This window comes from Neofelis nebulosa, chromosome 10 (assembly GCF_028018385.1).
Source record: "Neofelis nebulosa isolate mNeoNeb1 chromosome 10, mNeoNeb1.pri, whole genome shotgun sequence".
Lineage (NCBI taxonomy): Eukaryota > Metazoa > Chordata > Mammalia > Carnivora > Felidae > Neofelis > Neofelis nebulosa.
In genome coordinates, this window is record NC_080791.1 from 114,663,976 (window position 1) to 114,685,944 (window position 21,969).

The 21,969-nt window shown below is 60.2% G+C and overlaps 1 protein-coding gene across 15 annotated transcripts in view; it reads right to left on the reverse strand.

The window, feature by feature from the left end:
- The window catches only part of BRSK2 (BR serine/threonine kinase 2), a 62,288-nt gene extending 50,657 nt beyond the window's left edge, over nucleotides 1-11,631 (reverse strand). For 8 of the 15 annotated variants that reach the window (XR_009250174.1, XR_009250175.1, XR_009250176.1 and 5 more), the window contains exon 1: nucleotides 11,202-11,629. Coding sequence is in view for 11 of the 15 variants with exons in the window: in XM_058690077.1 (XP_058546060.1) it covers nucleotides 11,202-11,295 (94 nt within the window). In the remaining 4 variants the exon portion in view is untranslated. Of the gene's footprint in view, nucleotides 1-11,201 lie in introns of all 15 variants that reach the window. The other 7 variants (XR_009250177.1, XM_058690079.1, XM_058690078.1 and 4 more) reach the window with 2 other exon arrangements.
- Nucleotides 11,632-21,969: the final 10,338 nt, after the last annotated feature.

Here is a 21,969-nt window from a genome sequence, read left to right on the forward strand (position 1 = left end):
CTTCCTCATACTGACCCATGGACTGAGGAGGACATGGCCTGGGGTAGGGAGTGGCCACCTTTCCGGGTCTCTGGATGTAGGGACAACCGTGACTGGCCCCCCACTGACCCCACTGAGCTCCAGGTCCCACTGCTGCAGACACCAGGGCGGTGCACTGTGGAGGGGGTGGTGTGGTATTTAGCCCGCGGCCAGCTGACCCCGAGCTGTGGACTGTGGGTCTGAGCCGCCCGCAGGCAGAGGGACCCAAGAGGTGGAGGCCTGGATGTGGGCCTGTCCCCACCTCACAGGGCAACAGCCCTCTGGGGACAATGGCATGCATGTCTGCACCCCTGCCCCTAGTCAGCAGCAAAGCTAGAAGGACAACACAGCCCACGTGTACACATGCCCCCCCCCCCCGTGGCTCCGTGGCGTCTGCTGGAGGATGTTCTATCTGTGCCACTTTATGATTAGTTATAAATCCCTTGGGATTTGGGGTTTAGAATCAGCAAACCTCCAATCTGTGACAAGCCCTCTGCCTCTTTAGAGATAAGCCAGCATCAACCCTTCACTATCCGCCAACCCCACAGCCCTCCAACAACAGGACACACTCCCTCCTCTGCCTCGTTCTCAGACACACACCCCCTCCCTCCCCAGCAAGCCCAGGATGCGGGTTTGGGGCTGAGAGCCTGGCTTCCTGAATTCTACCCAGTTCCCAGTAATGCCCGGGCCCAAGGAGGGGGCTGCAGGAGGGTGACACCTGACGCCTTCATACCCCCACATCTCTGTCCCCCAGGTGAGGGGCTCGAGCAGCCACACCTGTGACCCAAAACCCAGCCCCCTCAGACACCCCAAGGCCGTCCACCCATGGCTCAGTGTTCTGTAGACACTTGCACACTTCATCCACCCCCAGGTCATGACCCCCGAAACAAGGGGAGCTGGCAGCAAGGCAGGGCAAAAACTGGCTGGTGGGGACCAGACCTCCCCTTCAAGGAGCCCTGATGGTGCAGGGCACCCACAGCCTCTAGGGCATTGGGCCAGGGGACCGGCCGAGAACTCCCAGGTTGTCCTGTGCCCTCACAGCACCCACACACATCTCCAAGGGAACCGGACGGAAGGTTCCTGCCCCAGAGATACAAGGTAAATATCAGAGGGGGCTAGGGGGACTGCTCTGGGAAGTCACCTCAAATCAACCCGAGAGCCAGAGAAGGTCCCCTCGTGCCCACAGCCTCTGTGAGGCCTGGCTCTCCCCTTGCCCCCAGGAGACTGGGCCAGGGGCTCCTCCTGCAAGAGGAGGGAGAGCCTGGGGGCCGGGGTCTCCCCTGGGAGCACGACAGAAGGCGTGCCACCACTAAGTACATTTAGCACCCAGGCAGCTCCCACCTCCTGCCCCTTGTTAGCACAGAACCGGTCCCACAGCCAGGCGACAGGCACAGGAGCCTGCCAGACACCTGGACCTTCCCACGGCAGCAGAGATTTGAGGACACGCTGCCAGCTGCGGCCTCCCTCACAGGGAACGGAAGCTGCCGACTTCAGCACGGCCCTGCTGGACAGCTCCCCAGCTGCGGGCAGGCCTTTCCAGGGAGAGGGACTGGCCCCTCGCACCCCCACACCCAGGACTGGGCACAGGGCGGTCTTCTCCCAGTCTGAAGGCCCCAGAGTCAGAGCGTGGCCAGCAAGCTGCCCCAGCCTTGTCCCCACAGCCCCCTCCCCGCAAGGATGGCGCAGCAGAGATGGGGGCACGACCCAGGGCTTGTGACTGCTCCCCCTGGAGACTCAGGAAGGGGGGACCGGGTGGGGGGACCACAGGCTGCTGGCAAGGACCAATGAGGGGCACTCCCAGGAACACTGCCTGCCTGCCCCCACCCCACTCCCGTTCCAGCCCTGATGGCCCTGCTCCAGGGACAAGGCTCACAGGGAGCTGGCCCCTGGGCACTGGGGCTCCTGGCAGCCCGGGCCATGCACACAGTTGAGGGGCTTAAGGGAGATCCCTCCAGGCCACCACAGCCCTGGTCAGATGGCCCACCACAAAATGCACACACATTCGGGGAACACATTTGCACATACGACGTGAGCCCTGACTGCAGGGCAAGGAATGGGCACGACTCCCTCAAGCAGCACCCTAACACTAGGCAGGAAACCCAAAAACACGGACACCACAAGGGCGGGGGGGGCTCAGCTGCTCCAGTGAAGTCACATGATGAAGCTACAGGCCAGGTGGGCTGGCAGGGCAGGAACACGGGCCCAGGGTGGGCACCTGCCCAGGGTGGGCAGGGCCGTGGCCAACCCCGGCTGAGCTCCGGTCGCTGCACACACTGCTGTCTGTCCGCCCTTCCAGGGAGCCCAAAGCACCCGAGGACAGGGTCCCCGCACCCAGGAGGACCAGGCAGCCCACACTGGGAGGGCGCCTCCCTCATCCACGCTCCTACAGCAGCAGGGGGCACGGGAGGAGGGACCCAGGGAGGAGCATGACCCTGCATGACACGTGCTCCCCACTGGGCCTGGACCTCCGTGTGCACAAGGGGCAGTGATGCGTCCGGACCGGGCAGGTCTGGGGCCCCAGGAAGGGCTGAGCCCCTGCCCTGCTGTGCCCCACAACCGGCACCAAGCATAGAGGACCGTGGACTAAAGAACAGAGGCCACACTGCTGCCACACAGGGGGCGGGGGTTGCGAGTGAGGGGCCCCACCCGCATGTGCATCGTCAGGGTGTTAGGGACACAGGCCCCCGAAGTCCCGGCCTCCAGGCAGCGAGGGCAGAGGCCTGGCTGAGGGTGGACACTGGGCCTCCGGGAAACAGCCACTTCAAGTGAAAAACCTAGCATCTGACTGAATTTCTGCCGGTTTGGGGAATCCAGCTACCTTCGCAGGGTGACCTGGTACTGTGCTCTTTCAGGGTCTGTCAGACACACACCGAAATACTGAAGCTGCTCTAGGACTCACCTCCCATTAACGCCGGGTGTGGGGGAGGGAGGGAAACTGGCCTCACGCTGCCGAGGGTGGGCTGGGCTCTGCGGTCGACACCCCAGGAGCAGGGCCACGTTCCAGGGCACCGTGGCACCGTGCGGCAGAGGGAAGGGCAGGATAAGCCCCTTACCGGCTCGGAGCCTGCGGCTGGGGCAGCCGCCACTCTGCGGCCCCGACTGTGCTCCCTGCCCCCCCGCCCCGACCCGGCCCTGCAGCCCAGCACGGCCGCCCAGCTGGGCCTTGCGACAGCCCCCACCCACTGTCCCCACAGTGCATCTGCCCTCCTTTCTCCCCACGGCCCCCCTCCCCAGCCAGGGCCCCCCTCAGGCAGCATGTCCAGCACACGGCCCGAGCAGGACACACCGGTCCCCTGCGGGTTCGGTCCCGCACGTCCCGCATCACACACGAGAGCGAAGACACAACCATGGAGGTGTGAGACCATCCAAGCAGTCATACAGGTATCAACAGTCTGGGCCGTTCATGGAACAGAGGGTGGGGGCCCTGCGCATGGGCATGACCCCGAGACCCCGGACGGTCACAGCATCCCACACCCGGCCGCTCCTTCCAGGCCCCCGAGCGCCCCGTGCCAGGGGTGGGCGCAGGAGGGATGGATGAGAGAGAGGCCTCGGGGTCGCACCAACCCCACACACCTGAACGATCCCAAGGGACCTGAGCTCCTCACACACACCAAGCCACACACCCTGAAGAACAAAGGGGCTGGAAAGTTCCAGGGTGCTCCTCCCCACAGGCATCAGGGACTCGCTCCCTCGTGCTCCCCGTGCCCAGGAGGAGGCCAGCTCCGTGAGCCCCCTGGGGCTACACCCAGGCTCTCGGCCAGGCGGGCGGGGTTGGGGGAGGGTCTGAAAGGGGTGTTAACAGAGCCTGCAGCTGCCCACCCAGGAAGGGGGCTCCGCCAGCCTCCGCAGACCTTGGCTCCCAACTGCCCCTGCCCAGCTGGGCCCTGGCCGAGAGCCTGAGGCCGGTGTCACCGCCCAGGAAGCTGGACACGTGACCCCGTCTGCCGTTGGACCCACGTCTCAGACAGAACCAGGTGAGTTAAGTACCCTGCCTTGGAGCTGCCTCCCACCACAGCCCTGCTTCACCCAGTGGCCACCTCCGTCCATTGCCTTTCTCATCTCGGCTTGGCCCCTGGGGGAGGCCCCCTACCCAGGGAAACAGCCAGCCAGGACTCAGGTGAGCTCCCAACCCGGCCGGGCCAGCCCAGGCAGTGGCTCCCCGCATCACCTCCACTCTGGCCTCCCGGCCTGCAGTTCAGGCTGAAGTTGGCCACGGGAGTCAGTCACCCAGGGGCACTCAGGCCAAACCACGCCTCACAGATGCCACATTCCCGGCCAGGCGGCCTCCCGCCGCCCCCGCAAACTGCCCACGGCAGGGATGTGGAGCCGCAGCCTGACGTGTCCCCGGCTCCTGCTGCGTCACTCAGGCCACACAGGCCCTGTTTAGGCTGCCCTCCCACCTCTGCCCTGGGGCCAGGGAGGCCAGCCCTGCCCTCCAGGGCCCACCCTCGGGCCCCGCCTAAGCCCACAGTGGGTGGCCATGGTGTGGGTGTCCCGAGGTGCCTCCGTTACCAGTGGCAGGCCATGAGCCCCCGCTCCCAGGGACCCCCAGTCCCTCCGCTAGTGCCCAGTCCAGAACCATAAGGCCCGGAGAGCCTTCTGTCCCCCTCGGTCAGGCTCGCGGGGTGAGCCTGTAGGAGGCCTGTGTGTGAGGATGTGGCGACCACCTGGGGAAGTGGCTCTGTCCTCACAAAATGACCCTCCCCCCGAGGATATCATGTGGTGCTCCTTATCTTTGTGACCCTCAGAGTCCACCCAGAGGCCCTGCCAGCCCAGGTTCCAGCAAGGAAACCACCCTGGAAGAAAAGCTCTGCTCCCTTAAGCCCTGGGGCCTCTGGGAGCACTGCTCTGGGGGCTGAGGGGGGGCACTGCTGCCCAGCTCCAGAACACTGGCCCCTCAGAGACTGCAGAGCAAGGCCGGGGCCACCTCTCAGGGTGGGGCCCAACACAATCCCCGCTTTGTCCCTGCGGCCTCTGTCCCAGCCCAGCCTCCATCCTGTCCAGTGCCCGTGGCAGTCCCGCTCAGCCAGCCGGCACGGCTGGGACAAGGCCTCAGGCAGGGCGCAGGCAGCTCGGCCGTCCTCGGCCAGGACCCGGGGCTCCGGGCCAGGCTCGTGGAGGCCCATCTCAGGCCTAGGGCTGACCTGGCCAGGCACCCAGAATGCTCCAACAGAGAGCGGCTATAGGAGACACCAGCTCTCCCCACTTCCTGCAGAGTCCAGAGGAACCCAGGGGCGGGGGGGGGGGGTTCCCCCATCCCCTGAGACCCTGGATGGGACCTGACAGATGTGGACCCACTGTCCTGCCACCAGACACTGCCCACAACAGATGTGCCCCCCGCCACTGACATCATTCCCAGCATGAGCTTCACAAAAGCCGCAGGAAACCCTGCTCTGGGGGGTGGGGGCTGGGGCTCAAAAGCCACCAGCTACTAAGCGCCAGAGTCCACGCTGCCTCTGCTCTGTGCCTCCAGCACAGGACTACCCCGTTAAGTTCCAAGGTGGCCACGAAGGCCGGTGGGCCCCACCCTGCACAGCTGGAGGGACCAGCCAACGTGTGGAGCACATGGGGCCACGGACAAGCAGCAAGCTTCTCTCTGAGACGCGTGTGGACCCCGCACTCACTGTGTGGCGACAGGCCTCCAGAAAGCACAAGCACTCCCCGGCCACAAGGACGCCGTCCACTGGAGGTGGGTACGGACAGGAGGGAGCTCTGGGGTCCAGGGAGCCCCAGGCACACCCACACCCCAGTGGGCAAAGGCAGAGTGGCCACAGCGGTCAGATGGCTCCTCCCCCCACCCCTGATTGCCACCTGGCTGGGGCACTGATCTCAAAGCAGCCTTACCCTCCCAAGTTCCCCCCAGAAACCCGCTCTGAGTCCAGTGGCTTTGAAGGCACAGGTGTTCTCCAAGCCAGAGCACCAGGTAACCACGAAGGTGCCCTGACTGCGTCGTGTCAACACCAGTCACAGATGCTCCGTGGTGTCCGCAGACAGGCAGCATGGCCAAGGCGCCACCCACAGCGTCCAGCCTCTGACGCCGGAAGGACCCGTCTGCTCCAGAAACACTGAAAGTGCCAAGCACGGAGCAGGGCTTATGCTCAGGCAGAGGATACGGACGGTGCACATTCAGGCCCTGAGGTCATCCCACAACACCTGGGTAAACCAGGACAGGAAACAGCCAGAGAAACGTGCCCCCGGGCGGGGCCCAGACCAGTGCTGGCTTCCTGCAGCAACCCACTTGCTGGCCCCACACAGTCCTTGAGGAGGTGAGTCGGGGAGGGGCCGCGGGGCGGTGGGGGGGGGGGGGGTGGGCACAGCCAGCCAGCCCTGGAGGCCCCGTCCAACACGCATGCTTCACCAAGCGTGGTCAAGCCTGTCAGCAACCAGAGAGGATCCGGATGGCCCTGGCCACCTTTAGGCAGGCTGCGAATGGGGCAGGACCCAGAGCCCCTCACCCCACGGCTTCTGTTGCCCAAACCCAGTCCTGGGCAGCTGTCACCCCTACAGCCTTCTGTGAGGATCCGTTAGAAACAGAGCCCCTCCTTGGGGCTGTGGGCAATGCTGTCCAAGCATCTTAGAGGAAGTGAGAGCCAGCCTCTGCACGTGCAGCTGGGGGCACCCCATTCCCAGATGGTCCTAGAGACATCTCTGTACCCTGGGCACATGGCCTTTGCCCACCCCAGGACTCGTCCACCCCAGAAACCTCCATGCCAAGCTGCCCTCCCTCGACAGGGACAGCCCACCCAGGGACAGCCCTTCGGTCCAGGCGGGGGGCTTCCTGGCAGAGAGCCTGCACTGTGGAAGGTGGGCTGGAGTGCTATCTGTCCCACTCAGTCATGGGCGGGACGCCGACCGACACTGCACAGGCCTCTCCGACAGCTCCCGAGGGGCCAGGGGAGACAGGTTTGGCGGGGGGGGCTCCCCACAAGCTCTGTCCATGACCATCTGAGAACAGGGTCCTGCTACTCTGAACTTTTAAACCAAGCCTGTGCCTTGAGCAGACTGGAACTGCTCCCCTTGGCCAAAGCACTGAGTTCTGAGCCGGCTTCCTCACTTACGGACAGACGGACTGCACCGTGCCTGCTGCACAGAGGGCGGAGGCTCATGGGGGCAGGGGGAGACCTTCAGACACAACAGGTGGTCCACACATGGCCAGCGGAGGCTGACCACACTCCCTGCCCTGTCCACCTTTGTGGCCATGGCCACGCCCCTTCTCCCGGCCTCAGCCCCCTAAAGCACCCCAGGGCCCACTCCAGCCAATGCCCCGCCCCCCAGCCCCGTGTGCAGGGCCCATGACCTGCAGCCTCTCTGGCTCTCAAGCTGCCTTCTTCTACACAGCTTTCCAAAATCAACTGTGTCCTTCAGGTCGAAGGCACCTCCCCTGACTCCTGCCTCTGGCTCTGCTCCCCCATCTGCTCTGCCCTGGGCCATGGTCACCCCCAGGTCTATCAGACTCTCTCCTTCACCTGTCTCTTCTCCCAGCTCACCTGTGTCTCTCCCTCCCTCCCTCCCTCGTCTCATCTTCACTGGCTTCCCCCACCCCAGGACTTCTCCTCAGCCTGCCTGACCAGCACCCCACACGAATTCTCCTAAAGGTCCCCGGAGACCCTGAAGGGGACACCCCAGTGCCCTCGGCATGGCAGTCTAGATCCTTCCCCCTGGCCCACGCTCCAGCCTTCAAGCCCAGCCAGGTGAGCTGCGGGCAGCCGCCTCACCCGCGTCTTCTCTCGTGAGCTGCCCTGGCCATCATCTGAAAGCCCCGGCCCTGCCACCTTGTCCTCAGCTCCCACCTACCAAAGGGTCCCTAGAGGGCAGGCTCCACATCCCACTGCGGGCCCAGCTCTGAGAGCCCACCACCTTCCTCTTCCTCCCACAGGGTCCTCCTGGCTTATGGGAGCTGAACCCCATCGACACCTGCTGTGCTCTAGTTTGGGCAGCCCTGCCCTGCTCCATTTCTTGGTGGGGCTGGAAGGGTGAAGGCCAGGGGGCCACATGGCTTACACAATACACACCCCCCCCCCGGACCTGCTCGGGCCCCACCTGGACCCTCTGGAGGTGCCCCCCGCTCCCCAGCTGAAGAAGCCTTTCCTGGATCAGGGCTGAGTCAGACAGAGCCTCGGCAGTGGACTCCGGCCCGCACAGGGACACCTGCCCCCCACCGGAAGGTGGGTAGGTGCCAAAGACCCACCGGTCCACCGGAGAACACGACGCCTCCCCAGAGCGGCCTCCACAGGCAACCCCAGGACACCGAGGACAGCCATGTAGGGGAGATGCCCTGGCAGAAGGAAGATGACCTCTCAGTCACACCCGCGCTGCCCAGAGGCAGAGGCCTAACGCCCACCCAAGTGACAGAACCCGCTTGCTGAGCCAAGAGCACACAAGTGAGACAGAACCACGGAAAAGATGCTACAGAAAGGACAAGTGGGACCCCACCAGCCACCAGAGGGGCGTCCAGCCAGGCAGAGGGGCAGTCTGCCCACACTTGCGCTCGGCAGCCGGCAGTGTCCCCCCGACTCCCGCATCTGGAGGCAGAGCAGCAGGTCCCCTGGCTCGGGGCTGCCGGCCGGGGTCCCTGCAGCGGGTGGGCAGCATGAAGCTCACCGCCACCTGGGTGACTCCCTCCCTTTCCAGGGCCCCAGGCAGAGCACACGTGAGGACCGGGGAGGACCCGGGCACAGGCAGTCCAGGGACAGAGGCAGCGCTCGGAAGCTTCGGTCACACAGTCTTCCACTGAGGTCTCTTGGCAGCAAGCCTACCCCGGATAAGGTCAGACGTTTATCTCCCGGGCAAAAGGACAGGCCTGGGAAACTGCAACTCCCTTGGCACTTGATGCCCAAGACCAGCCAGCAAACCGAGTGGCCAGGCCCAGTGCACCCACACCCCCGGGGCCCCACGTCCACCGAAGTCCAGACAACCCTTCCGCAAAAGGGACAGGGAGACAGCCCTCCTGGGAAGCAGGCACTCCCAGGGCCCTGGACGAAGCCACAAGGAACGCGGGATCAACAGATCCCTGGGGAGGGGGCCTCAGCCACAGGGAGAGCCCACTCCCCTCAGAGGGGAGAGGGACCCGAGTTGAAGGCCCGCTGCTTTGTGTCCCACTTGCAGCTGTTTCCTAAACATCACATGGCAACGCGGTGTTGACACACGCGCGCGGCTTATCCTTTTGTATTCATTACTGTTAATTACGGTGGAAATGTCCCGTAATGAACTGTACAACACTGTAACTCGATGAGGAGTACGGAGACCGGCCCCCACCCGTGGCGACCGGCGAGCGCGGCACACGTAGAATTCACCGCTGTCACCACTCACACGATGATGTTTCCTTATAATCACATTTTACCGGTGCGATAATTAGATTATTTCACTGCTCCCACGTTGTGCTGCCCCAGGCCCCTCCCCCACTGAGGATTTCACCAACTCCAGTTGTTCCTTGCAGGAAACATGTGTATTTTGAACTCAGAGGGACACCGGCTGTCTCCCACCTTGAACCCGGGCCACACCACCCCCACTCCCAACAGCGCTGCCCTACTGCCGGGGATCCCTCGGGGCCTCAGCGGTTGGCACAGCGGCTGTCTACCGACAGTGGGGGGGGGGGGGCAGTCCCCCCCCCCCCGGGCCCCTTCATACATGCTCTGCCTTAGTTACATCACAACCACTGCCCTCCTGGGAGAGCCCAGGGCCTGGCCCACTTTCCTCCTTAACACCACCTCTTGGCTCCTCCTCCGTGCCGCCCAGAGGGGCTTGGGAAGGGCCTGCATGCAGCCTCCCTGGCGGGAGCAGCTCCCTCCGGCCCCCCCACCCCCACCCCCGCCGTGCACCAGTGGAGTGGGATCAGCACTGCTGCACCCTGGTCTTCCCTTCCTCCTCTCCCCTACCGGCCCTAGGTCCCAGGAACTTCCCAGAGACAGGGAGAAGCAGTCAGTGCCAATCGGACCTCTGGGCTGCCAGGAGAGGCCCATCCTGGGAGAAGAAAGAAAATGGCTGAGCCCAGCCTCCCACAAAGCGACTCTGTGAACGCCTGGCCAGCTGGATGAGACCATGGCCGCTGGGCTAGGACCTAGCCTGATCACCAGAAAGCCAGCCAGGAAGCCCCCTCCTCCCACAGACTGGGGTTTGGGGATCCATGGCCTGGGATCTGGCAGAGGGTCCAGCACCAGCCTCCCTCTCCCTCCCATGGGAGAGCGCAGTGTCGCAGACATTCGGAACAGAGGCTAGGAGGAGCGAGAAAGGCGCTGTCCAGCCCTCACGGCCGCCTCGGTACTCTCCCAGTCCCACCGTGGAGGAAGGTCCCAGCCTGGCCAAGGTGGCCCGGTGGGCCCGCAGGACGCCGTAGGGCCGCCTCCCTGCCTGCCGCCGGGAGTTGGGGGTCGCGGCCGGGGGCGCGAGGCTCGGGGCGCAGCTGCTCGGGCAGCACGCCTATTAGCGCGGCCGCGGCAGACGGCAGATGGGCGCCCGCTCGGCCCCCTCCTCCCGCGGCACAATGGGCCCGGTCGCTCCGGCGCACAATGCGGCCGGGGCCGCGCACCTGCAGCCGGAGCCGAGGGGCGCTGGCCCGGCCCGGCCCGGCCCGGCCCGGCCCGTGCGCCCCCGTCCGCGCCGCGTGTCCTTGGGCCGCGCCCGGCCGACCGCAGCGGCGCGGCCTACGGGCTCCGCGGCGGGACCCGGTGCCCGGGCGCCCATTGTTCGCGGCCGCCGGCCAGAGCCACGGGCCGGGCCTACGGCTCCCCGCTCGGGACGACCTCCTTCCGCCGCCCCCCCCCCCGCCCGCCCGCCCGATCGGCGCACAGTCAGCACGGCCTTCTCGGCGGCCGGCCTGTGCGCCCCGGCGCCCCAGCGCCCCTGGTCCTCCCCAGCGCCCGGCCCGCATCCATGTCCCCAGTCCCCTTCGGTGTCCCCGGTCCCCTGGTACCCCTCCAACCGTGTTCCTGGGCCCCTCGGTACTCCCGCTCCCCCCGGACTCCTGGTCTCCCCGAAACCCCCTGTCCCCTCGGCGCCCTGGTCCCTCAGGCCCCCGTTCTCCATCGGTGTCCCCCCGTCCTCTGCCCCCCCCCACCGTGTCCGGGTCCCCAGACTCTCCACCCCCCGTGTCCCCGGGCCCCCTCGGTGTTCCCGCCCCCCCCCCGCACCCCTGGTCTCCCCGCACCCCTTGTCCCGAGGGTCCCCGAGCCCGGCCCAGCACGCACCTGTCTGCCCCTTGCCCAGCGTCTTCTCCAGCCGGTAGGGCCCCACATACTGCGCGTGCTGCGCCCCGCCGCCGTCCTTCCCCGTCGATGTCATCGCTCCCGGGCCCGGCGCCGGCGAGGTGGGAGCCCCGGGCGGGCGGCGGCGGCAGGGAGGGGCCGCGTCCGTCCGCGTCCGTCCGACCGTCCGTCCGTCCGCGCGTCCGTGCGCTGGGCCGGGTCGGCGGCGCCCGGGCGGGCCGCGCTCGCTCCGCGCCCCCCGCGCCTCCCCGCGCCGCCGCCCCCCGCGCCCGCGGCGCTGCCTCTGCTCTCAGAGAGGACCAGGCGGGCGGGGGCACCAGGCTTCCGCCGCCGCCGCCGCCGCCGCCGAGGCCCGCGCCCCGCGCCCTGCGCCCCCCGCGCACGCCCGTCCGTCAGTCCGCGGCCGCGCAGCCCAGCCGAGCCGAGCCGCCGGGCCGAGCCGAGCCGAGCCGAGCCGAGAGGCCGAGCCGAGCCGAGCCGAGCCGAGCTGAGCCGAACGGCCGGGTCGAGCCGAGCCGAGCCGAGCTTAGCGGCCGAGCCGAGCCGAGCCCGAACGAGCGCATAGGGCTGCAGCGGTGGCGGCGAGTGGCTGCTATGCCCGCCAATCATTAGAGTTAGCCAATCATTGACGCTCTAGCCTGTAGCTCCGCCTTTCTGCCCGCCCGGCTACTGAGAGCTCTCCTCGGAGCCCTACTCTGTGAGGCAAGGCGAGGCGAGGCGAGGCGAGGCGAGGCGGGGCGGGGCGGGGCGGGGCGGGGCGGAGCCGGGGCCGGGGCCGGGGCGGGGCCGGGTCCCGGGGGCGGGGCCGCGCCGGCTGCCTGGGCGTCTCCAGCCCTCCGCCCCAGCCCTCGCCCGGCCCGGACCCCTCTCTGGCCCCCGCGCGCCCGCAGCCCCGCTAGCGGCGGTGCAGGCTCATCCCGGGACGCTGCTGCGGCGGGGCCGCCCGGGCAGGGGGCAGCGCACGGCCTGCGGCCACTCCCGGCCCACGCGCGCCGTCCCTGCTGGCCGCGACCACCGCGGTCGGAAGGACTTTCTCGCCCCCTCCCCTGCCCCGGGCGGGGCGGCGCCGCGGAGGCGAGTGGCCGGCCGGGCGGAGACCTTGCGAGGTCTCCGGGACGCCGTGCTCCGCTCGGTTTTCCCGGGTGTCCACGATGACCAGCACAGCGGGGTCAAGGAACTCACCCCAGGTCACACAGCAGCGGCCTCCCTCCGGAGGCGGCTCTCGGGCCTTTGAGCGGACGGGCTCCCGTCGGGTCGGCGGCTGGGGCGGAGCGCGCAGGCCCCGACGGCTCGGGAGAGGCGGCTGCAGAGGTCGCCACACTTGCGGGGCCCCTGTTGCTCCGCAGGAAGACGCCAGCGCTGCAGACGGTGGGGGCGGGGAGGCGAGGGCCGGGGGGCAGGGAGCCCAGAACCCCGCGTGTGCCGGGTCCCGCGACCTCATAGCCGCCGGTGCCCAGGCGCCGCACACCTGCAAGGGTTTGTGCTGCGCGCTCCCCGCTGTTCACCGCCAGCTGCCTTCACTCCCATCAGGACCGTCCGCTGCTCCTGCCCACCCTTGGGGGAGAGGGCTGTGTGAACTGCAAACTCCCAGATCCTTCCAGCCCCCCTCCCGGGGTGGGAGGCGGCCCTAGACTGGGCCCTGCCCGTGTAGGGGTCCCCGCGATGAACACACGGCCAGAGGCTCCGCTCCAGGCCTGGGATTGGGGGCTGGCTGGATGTAAGGAGCATCTGGGACCTTGCACTGAAGTTACCCAGTGGCCAGCTGGAGGCAGAGCAATCAAGGGAGCGTGATGGATGAGCCCCCCCCCCCCCCCGTAGGCACAGGTGCCCGAACAAGGGCCAGCGGCTGCCTGCACAACCCCCTGCGCTGGAGTGCTGCCACCACAGTCACCTGGACCCCCAGCCTGCCGGACTTGTGAGGACCCATCTTCCGTGTAACCCCAGTAGCACCCGGCCCTGTTGAAAGCTCTCATCTGGGCGCTCCTGGCTTTCCAGACTCCCACTTTGCGTTGCCACCCCATCCCTTGGCTCCTGGGGTCTCCCCTCTGTGGCCATTTCTCAGTCTTCTCCGTGGGGCCCCCTCACATCGACATCTCTCAGGGCTCCGTGGGGGACCCCTTTCCTTGCCCCTCCATGTCCTCCAGGTGACTGCCTCAGCCTGTTCCTGAGTTGCCAGCCTCACCCCAGCTCCAGGCCGTGGGGCCAGGTCCCTCCTGAACCTCTCCTTGCGTCTGTTGTACAAATTCTCACACTCAACACTTCCATGGCAGAACACCTCATCTCCCCGTCATCGTGGGGGTCAAGAGCACGACCCCCCACGGTCAGGCTTCTGTTAGCCCAGTCCAGTGCTGGCCTCAGTGCAGGTGGGAGGCATGGCTGGAGCAGTACACCAGACACTCAAGTGAGAAATAACACGGATACTGCATAAGCACTTCCAGGGCGCTTCCAGCGGCTTCCAGGAGACCATCGTAACCCTACCAGGTCCAGACAAGAATAAGACAAGGAAAGAAGATCCAAGCCCAATATCCCTCAGGAGCCCAGACACAAAACTCCTTAACAGAATATTAGCAAATCAATTTCAACAACGTAGATAAAGAAGAAAGCATATGACCAAGCGGGGCAGATTCCAGGAATGTAAAGTGACTTTAACATTTCAGAATTGACTGATGTTCTCACCATGCTAGCAGTCGAATAGAAAAACCATACAATCATTTCAATAGGTGTATATTAAAAAAAAAAAAAAAGCATTTGACAGCATTGAATACCGATCTATGATTTCAAAAACAAAAATCTTGGAAAACTAGGACCAGAAGAGATTCTTTCAATCTGATAAAGAAAGGGAATCTGCAAAACCCCCCCAATGGCTTCTCCCTGGATGGTGGAAGACAGTTGGGATGAGGCAGGAGCGGGTCCCTGCACTATATCTTGAACTGGAGGGGCTTGGCCAACGGAGTAGGATAAAGAAAACAAACCAAAAAAACAAACAAACAAACACCTGTGTTTCTGCTCTTACAGGATCGGAAAGGAAAAAGTAAAGCTATCTCAATTCGCAGATGACATTATTGTCTGTAGAAAACCCTAAGCTACAAAATGCTACCAGAACTAACAAGTGAGTTTGGTGAAATCACAAGATACAAGACCTGTATATAAAAATTCTATTTCTGTATCCTAACAATGGACAATTAGACATTGAAGTTATAAAAACAATACCACCCACAAACAGAATCAAAACCTTGGGATACTTAGAGGTAAATTTAACAAAATGTGTGTGAAATATGCACCCAGGAAACTATAAAATACCACTGAGAGACTAAAAAAGACCTGAATAAATGGAGTCATGCCATGCTCATTGGCGTGGCTCATTCTAAGACTTGTTAAGATATCAAATCTCAGGGCCCCTGGATGGCTCAGTCGGTTAAGCATCCAACTTTAGCTCAGGTCACCATCTCTTGTTCTGTGGATCCAAGCCCCACGTCAGGCTCTGTGCTGACAGCTTGGAGCCTGGATCCTGCTTCGGATTCTGTCTCCCTCTCTCTCAGCCCCTCCCCCACTCACTCTCTGTCTCTCAAAAATGAATTGACATTAAAAAAATTTTTTTTAAAAAGATATCAATTCTTGGGGCACCTGGGTGGCTCAGTCGGTTGAGCGTCCCACTTCAGCTCAGGTCATGATCTCACAGTTTGTGAGCTCGAGCCCCACGGTCGGGTTCTATGCTGACAGCTCAGAACCTGGAGCCCGCTTCTGGTTCTGTGTCTCCCTCTCTCTCTGTTCTTCCCCCACTCGTGCTGTCTCTCTCTCTTTCAAAAATAAATAAATATTTAAAAAGATATCAATTCTCCCCAAATTTGACTATATTTTCAATGCAATTTCAAGCAAAACCATAGTGGCCTTATTTATTTATTTATTTAATTTTAGAAATTAATAAGCTGACCCTAAAATGCAAAAAGCAATATAAAAGACCAAGGAAATCCCAAACAGTGTTGAAGAACAATAAAGTTGGGAGATTCACTCTACCTGATTTCAAGTCTCACTGTAAAGCTGCATCAGTCAAGACAGAATGTTGTTGGCTTAAAGATAGACCTATAAATCAAAATACAACACTAGAGTCCAGAAATCAATAATGATGTTCGTGCCAGTGGGCTTTCAACAAAGGAGCAAAGGTAGTCCAATGAAGAAATGATAATCTTTTCAAAAAAAGGTGCTTAAATAAACATCCATATGCAGATAAGGAGCCTCAACCCTTACCTGACACCATCTACAAATATTGACTAGATTAACTGGCTGATATTAACAAGCACTAAGCAGAAACAGTCCACAGACCTGAACAGAAGAGCTGTAACAATAAAAATTCAAGAAGAAAACACAGGAGAAAATCTTTGTGTCCTCGGGTTAAGCAAAGATTTCTTAGATAAGATGCAAAAAGCACAAAGCCGATCAATTTTTAAATAACAGTTGGACCCCATCAAAATTAAAAACCTTTGTGCTGCTTCTGTAAAGAAAATGAAAAGCCACAGATTGGGAGGAAATATTTTCAAAACTTCTCTCTAGTAGAAGATTTGTGTCTAGTATACATAGCTTACTAGTCGCTAAGATACAAACGGGATTGAAAGATTGGACAAAACACTTCGCCCAAGAAGACGCGCGGATGGCACATAAGCACATGAGACAGGGATTAGTCATCCGATACAGGAACAGTAAAACTACAGTGGGGCCCACTGTATGCCCGTTAAGTAAGGGCTGACATTCAGAACACAGACAACACCACCCGTGGCGGGAACTCAGAGCACCTGGGACCCTTGGACGTGGCTGATGGGGGATGAGAAATGGTCTGGCCACTTTGGAAACCAGCTTGGCAATGTCTCAAAATCCAACACACACTTGGCACACAATCCAACAGTTGTATTCATGGGTATTTTCCCGAGAAAACGAAAACTTCCGTCCACACGAGGGTTGGACACCAGTGTTTACAGCAGCTTTATCTGTAATCGCCAGAAGTCAGAAGTGCCCCAAATGTCCTTCAGTGGGCCACCGCTGGATGAGAAGTGCATTGCTACGATAAAGAGGGACACACTATATGGGCGGATCTCAGGGACATCCTGCCTTGGGAAAGACTCTGGTAACATATCCTCTGATTTCATTCGTACGACGTTACAGAAAAGGCAAGACTGTGTTTATAAGGCTAAAGTCTGAAGCAGGAAGCAGGGCCCTGAAGCCAGGGGTTGGGGGGCAGGGCACCTCGGGCATCCTCATGGGGAGAAGTTACAGTTATTCAGATGGGCAGCTGACCTGACAGGTGGGCAGCTACCTGGCTGTTATTGGCATTCCCAGGGCACAAAGGTGCCTCCTAGCCCCTCTCCCCACCCCTTCACCCACAGGGAAATGGGCTTCCCATGCCCATTTGCCAGGGGCGGTGTGTCCAGAAGGGAAGGACAGCGGCCTTCTTTTCCTAGCATGGTTTAAGGACATGAGGATCCTCTCTGACCCCAACCGCCTTAGGAACTGTCTGTCTTGCCTCTCAGTCTTCCTCTCCTGCTCACGGACCACCCTAGCTATCCCTCCATCCTGTGCATAAACCCTTAGTTCCCTCAGGGGTATACTAGGCCACCTGGCCCACATCTGGCCAGACTCCACCTATCCCTCAACTTCTGCTCTGCCTCTGGGTCTTGGGGGAGGGAGAAGGAGCCCCTGGCCTCCCACCTTCCTCTGCCCCCTCTCGTTCTTAGTGTCTCCGAGGAGGATGGCTCTGGGTCCTCCTGCTGGCCACCCAGACTCTCTGCTGTCCTCCCTTCCTCTTCCTGCCCCTAGTGGCTTATCTTGGATGAGGGCCACGTCTGACCCACACATGCCACTCTGGAATGGAATGGTGCAGTCCTGGACATGAGAGGCCTCTGCCCAGTTTATAATCTCCCCTTTGTTGAGAGTAGTCAGGACAGAGAAACAAAAGAGGAGTATCTCTGTACAGCAGTATCAAGCCTCCTGTTCATGAACATGGTCTGTCTCTTCATTACTTAGGTCTGCAATGCTTTGTAGCTTCCAGAATACAGATTGAACAGACCTGATAAATTTATTCCTTCCTATTATACTTTCTTTTTTTAAAATTCTTTTTGGGGCGCCTGGGTGGCTCAGTGGGTTAGACGTCCGACTTCAGCCCAGGTCACGATCTCACGGTCCGTGAGTTCGAGCCCCGCGTCGGGCTCTGGGCTGATGGCTCAGAGCCTGGAGCCTGCTTCTGATTCTGTGTCTCCCTCTCTCTCTGCCCCTCCCCCGTTCATGCTCTGTCTCACTCTGTCTCAAAAATAAATAAACGTTAAAAAAAAATTTAAAAAAAAAAAAAAATTCTTTTTAACGTTTATTCATATTTTGAGAGAGCGTGAGTGGGGGAGGGGCAGAGAGAGAGGGAGACAGTATCCAAAGAAGGCTCCAGGCTCTGACCTGACAGCACAGAGCCACACGTGGGGCTCTAACTCACAGACCGTGAGATCATGACCTGAGCTGAAGTCGGACGCTTAACCGACTAAGCGTCCGACATTAACCGACATTATCCTGTCCAGAATCTCCAATACAACGTTGGGTAAAATCAGCAAGGCCACACGTCCTTTTCTTGTTCCTGATGTCATAAGGAGCATATCCAGTCTTTCACTATTAAGCGTGATGTTAGCTGCAGGGTTTTTTTTGTAAATGCCCTTTATTAGGTGGAAGAAGTTCACTTCTATCCCCAGTTCGTCAAATGTTTTGTTTTGTCTTTTTCCGATCATGATAGGGGGTTGGATTTTGTCAAATGCTCGTTCCACATCTATTGAGATGACAATGTGGTACTTTTTTTTTTTTAAGCTATTGATATGCTGTATTATATTAACTGATTTTCAAACACCAAACCAGTCTTGCATTGCTGGGTTACACACCACTTGGTCATGTCTATAATTCTTCTTTTATATGTTGCTAGATTCAGTCTGCTAATATTTTGTTGGGGATTTTTGTGTCTATATTCATAGGGTATACTGGTGTGTTGTTCACTTGTAATGTCTTTGTCTTGTTTGGTATCAGGGTTGTTCTAGCCACACAGAACGAGTGGGGAAGTGCTCCCTACTCTTCTTGGAGCAGTCCATGAAGGACTGGTGTGAATTCTTCATTAGCATTGGGTACAATTTACCAGAGAAGCCATCAGGCCAAGGGTTTGTCCTCATGGGAAGTTTTTAAATTACGGATTCAATCTCTTTACTTGTTATAGGTCTATCCAGGCTTTCTGCTTCTTCTAGACTCAGCTTTGATGGTTTGTGTCTCTCTAGGACTTCGCCCATCTCCCCGAGTTATCTGATGTGCTGGTGAACATGTATATTCATGTTTCAGAGTCCTTGGGGGGGTCTTTGGCTTTACCCTTGCCCCTTATGGGGTAAATACAGCACACAAGGGACCCTCTGAGAATGTAAGTGAGATCTCATTCCTCCTTTGCTCACACCTTCCATGGGTCCTGTGTCACCAGGGTGCCCTCTCTCATGCATGACTGTGTCCACATCTCTTCTTGTAAGGACACCTATAGTATTGGTCTAGTACCCACACTAATGACCAGGCAGTGCTGCCCGCTTGACCTGAGGACACAGAAGCCTGGGAGTGTGAGGTTGGGGCAGCCCCCAGGGGCCCTGAGATGATGGCAAAATCAGATTACAACAGAGAGGGAGGGGCGTCTGGCTGGCTTGGTTGGTGGAGAGTGCAACTCTTGATCTCAGGGATGTGAGTTCAAGCACCGTGTTGGGTGTGGAGCCTACATTAAAAAAAAATAAAATAAAAATAGGGGTGCCTGGGAGGGCTCAGTCAGTTGATGGTCTAACTTCAGCTCAGGTCGTGATCTCACAGTTCATGGGTTCAAGCCCTGCATCGGGCTCTGCATGGGTCCAGAGCCTGCTTTGGACCCTCTGTCTCCCTCTCTCTTGGACCCTCCCCCTCTAGCATGCATGCACTCGTTCTCTCTCTCTCTCAAAAACAAACATTAAAAAAGATAACAAAAATAAATGTAAATAAAATTTAAAAAAAAAGAACAGGGAGGAGGAGAGGGCTGGGCTGGGAGACGTATGAGCGGATAGGGATAAAGACAGTACCCCAGGCCTGACCTCTGGCCCAGGAGACCTCTTGTCCTGTGTCCTTGAGGTCATTTTCCACTTTTGCTGGGCTTAGCTAGGTGGGTCACTTGCCACAAGAGATCCTTGACCAAGCCCATCCAGGGCACAAGGGCTGGTGGCGGGGCAGGGGGAGGGACGGTGTCTGGCATCCTCACTGGTTGTTGAAATAAAACCTTTGAGAGCCACCAAGCACTGCCACTTGTGTCACCCCCACCCCAACTCGCCTTGGAGGAAAACCTGAGAGTGAGTTCTACTTTCTTCCTGGCTGCAACGGTCACCACTCCTTGGGGGTCACGACTCCATCCACTGAGCTCAGGGTGGGGGAGGGAGTGTAGGGCTTGGAGCAGGTGCTGGAACACAGGTCATCCCTTGGGCCCCAGGCGCCTCCCGGCTGTGCCGTGCCGGGACATGCCGGTGCCCAGTGGCTCTGTGGAACGGACTCCCGGCTCTCGGAGCTGACTGGCCCGAGGGTCCCAGTAACAATGTCCCTGCTATTGCTGCCTGCTGGGGGAGAGACCAAGCCCCTGTGGCCTAAGGATGATGGCTCCTCCGCAGACCCCTTTCCAGCCTCCCGCCACAGACACTGAGGCTGTGGCTCCTTCCCCCTCTTCGAGCACAAGAGAAAGAGCTGAAGAGGGAAACGGTGAAGCAAGGAAAGTTCGGGAGTCTGTGCCCGCCTCTGACCAGTGAGGGCTGGCCTGGGGAAAGATGGGTAAGCCCGAGACCAAGAGACCGAGAGGCGGGGATCCGGCCTCAGGCCACAGAAAGACTTCCGGTCATTCAGAGGTGGGGTGGGCTGGCCTGGGGCCCCAGGAGGCTCTGAGGTCCTGCCAGCTCGGTGAGGTGGGGGGGGGGGGGGGTAGTGTGCACATCAGTGGGTGGGTGTAGAGCCTCCTACCTGCCAGGTCAAGATAGAGGGCCTAGGCATGGCCTTGCTCCCAGGCCCCTTAGGCGTCATGGGGAGGCAAAGGCACCTGTGTATTTCAACTGGCATTTGAATAAGAAATGGGGAGTTAGGAGCCCCCAGGGTGCTGGAGATTGGCTACGGGACAACGTGAATGTACTTAACACTAGCAAACAGCACCCTTAAAAACGCTTAAGATGGTAAATCTTGTGTATATTTTTAGCTGCAATTAAAAATTTAAAAACTGGCTGGAAAAGAAGACGAGGGTCATATTCTTAAAAGCGGGGTTTTTTGTTCTTTCCCCGCTCCGTGACTTCCGAGGGAGGTGCTGGGAACGGCACAGGCAGCCGGCTGGCGCTGGGGACAGGGGTGGAAGGAGGGCATTGTTTCCCAGTCGGCTCTCCGGGCACTGGCCGGATATTTTTGGAGCATTAATCTGGTTCCTCCGGGGCAGCGCAGTCCCACACCCCCTCCTCCCGCCAAGGAGGAGGAGGAAGGACGAGGCAGGCCAGGCTTTCGATTACACTTCGGGGGTGAACGCAGCGGAGCAGGGCTGCACCTGCGGGGGATGGGGGTGCGTGTTTTCTTCCCCGCGGGAGCTCGAGCTGCAAAGAGCCGGTGCAGAAAGAAACCGCGCCCGGAGCGCTCGAGCACAGAGCTCACCAAGGGGGTCTCCCCGGCTGATTGATAGCGGCCGTATCAAGAGATAAGGACCCTTATACCCCGATGAATAGTGGCCTCATATTCCATGCGTCTCGGGATGGCTGTCTGTGCACTTACTCGATGGATGACGATGGCTGGAGAGGCCCTGGAGAGGCCCCGGCGCGTCCAGGGGAGGACGCCCCGCGCCCCAGCCCCACCTCCAGGTGCCGGGGCTCGGCGCCTGGTAACCAGACCGTGTATTTATGTTTTCAATTTGTTTTTATTATTATTGTCATCACTGTTATTTGTTTTTTCAGAATTAGAAGTCCATCAGGCATTCGCTCACCCCCAGAAGCGGGTCACGTGTCTCCAAAGGGCAGGCAGAGAGCTTTCCTCAGATGTGAGCAGAAGAAAAATATCTCGTAATTACGTGGAATGTGAATAATTAAACTTACTATAACTCAGTGGATTGAGTCTACGCTTCTCGGAATCTGCCTGTTTCATCACAGGGTAAGCCCGCAAATCACTTCTCCACACGTGACCAGCCCGCGGATTTGCACTAACGCAACGGAAGTGATTCCCGTGACATTGGTGTTTAATAAGGGATTTTTCCCTGGTTTTTTCTGGGACCCCTTCAACACGAGGATGGGTCACTCGGTCTTGACCTGACCCATTTCCTGAGTCATGGGTGAGGGGATGAGGGGGTGAGGCTGTCCATGGTTGGTGTCTGGGCTATCTGATTGGTGTCATGTTGGCTCCGCCCCATCACACACCCACACGTGCTCACACACTCACGCGTGCCCACATGCACTCACACACACTCACACTCACACGCATCCACATTCACAGGTGCTCACACAGGCCCACAAACTCCCACTCACGCCCATTCACACACACTCATATGTGCTCACCAGAGAAACTTTAGTCTCATCCCACCGCCCCGGACAGCCCTAATCCGGGGGCCCCAGGCCCCTCCCCAAGGCCCAGGAGGAGGGCTTGAGCTCGGGGCTGGAGCTGCAGGAACAGCGAAGGTCGGCGCTCCCTGGAAGAGTCCTGTGGGGGTGTCTCAGGGGTTCGAATTTGGAATTCT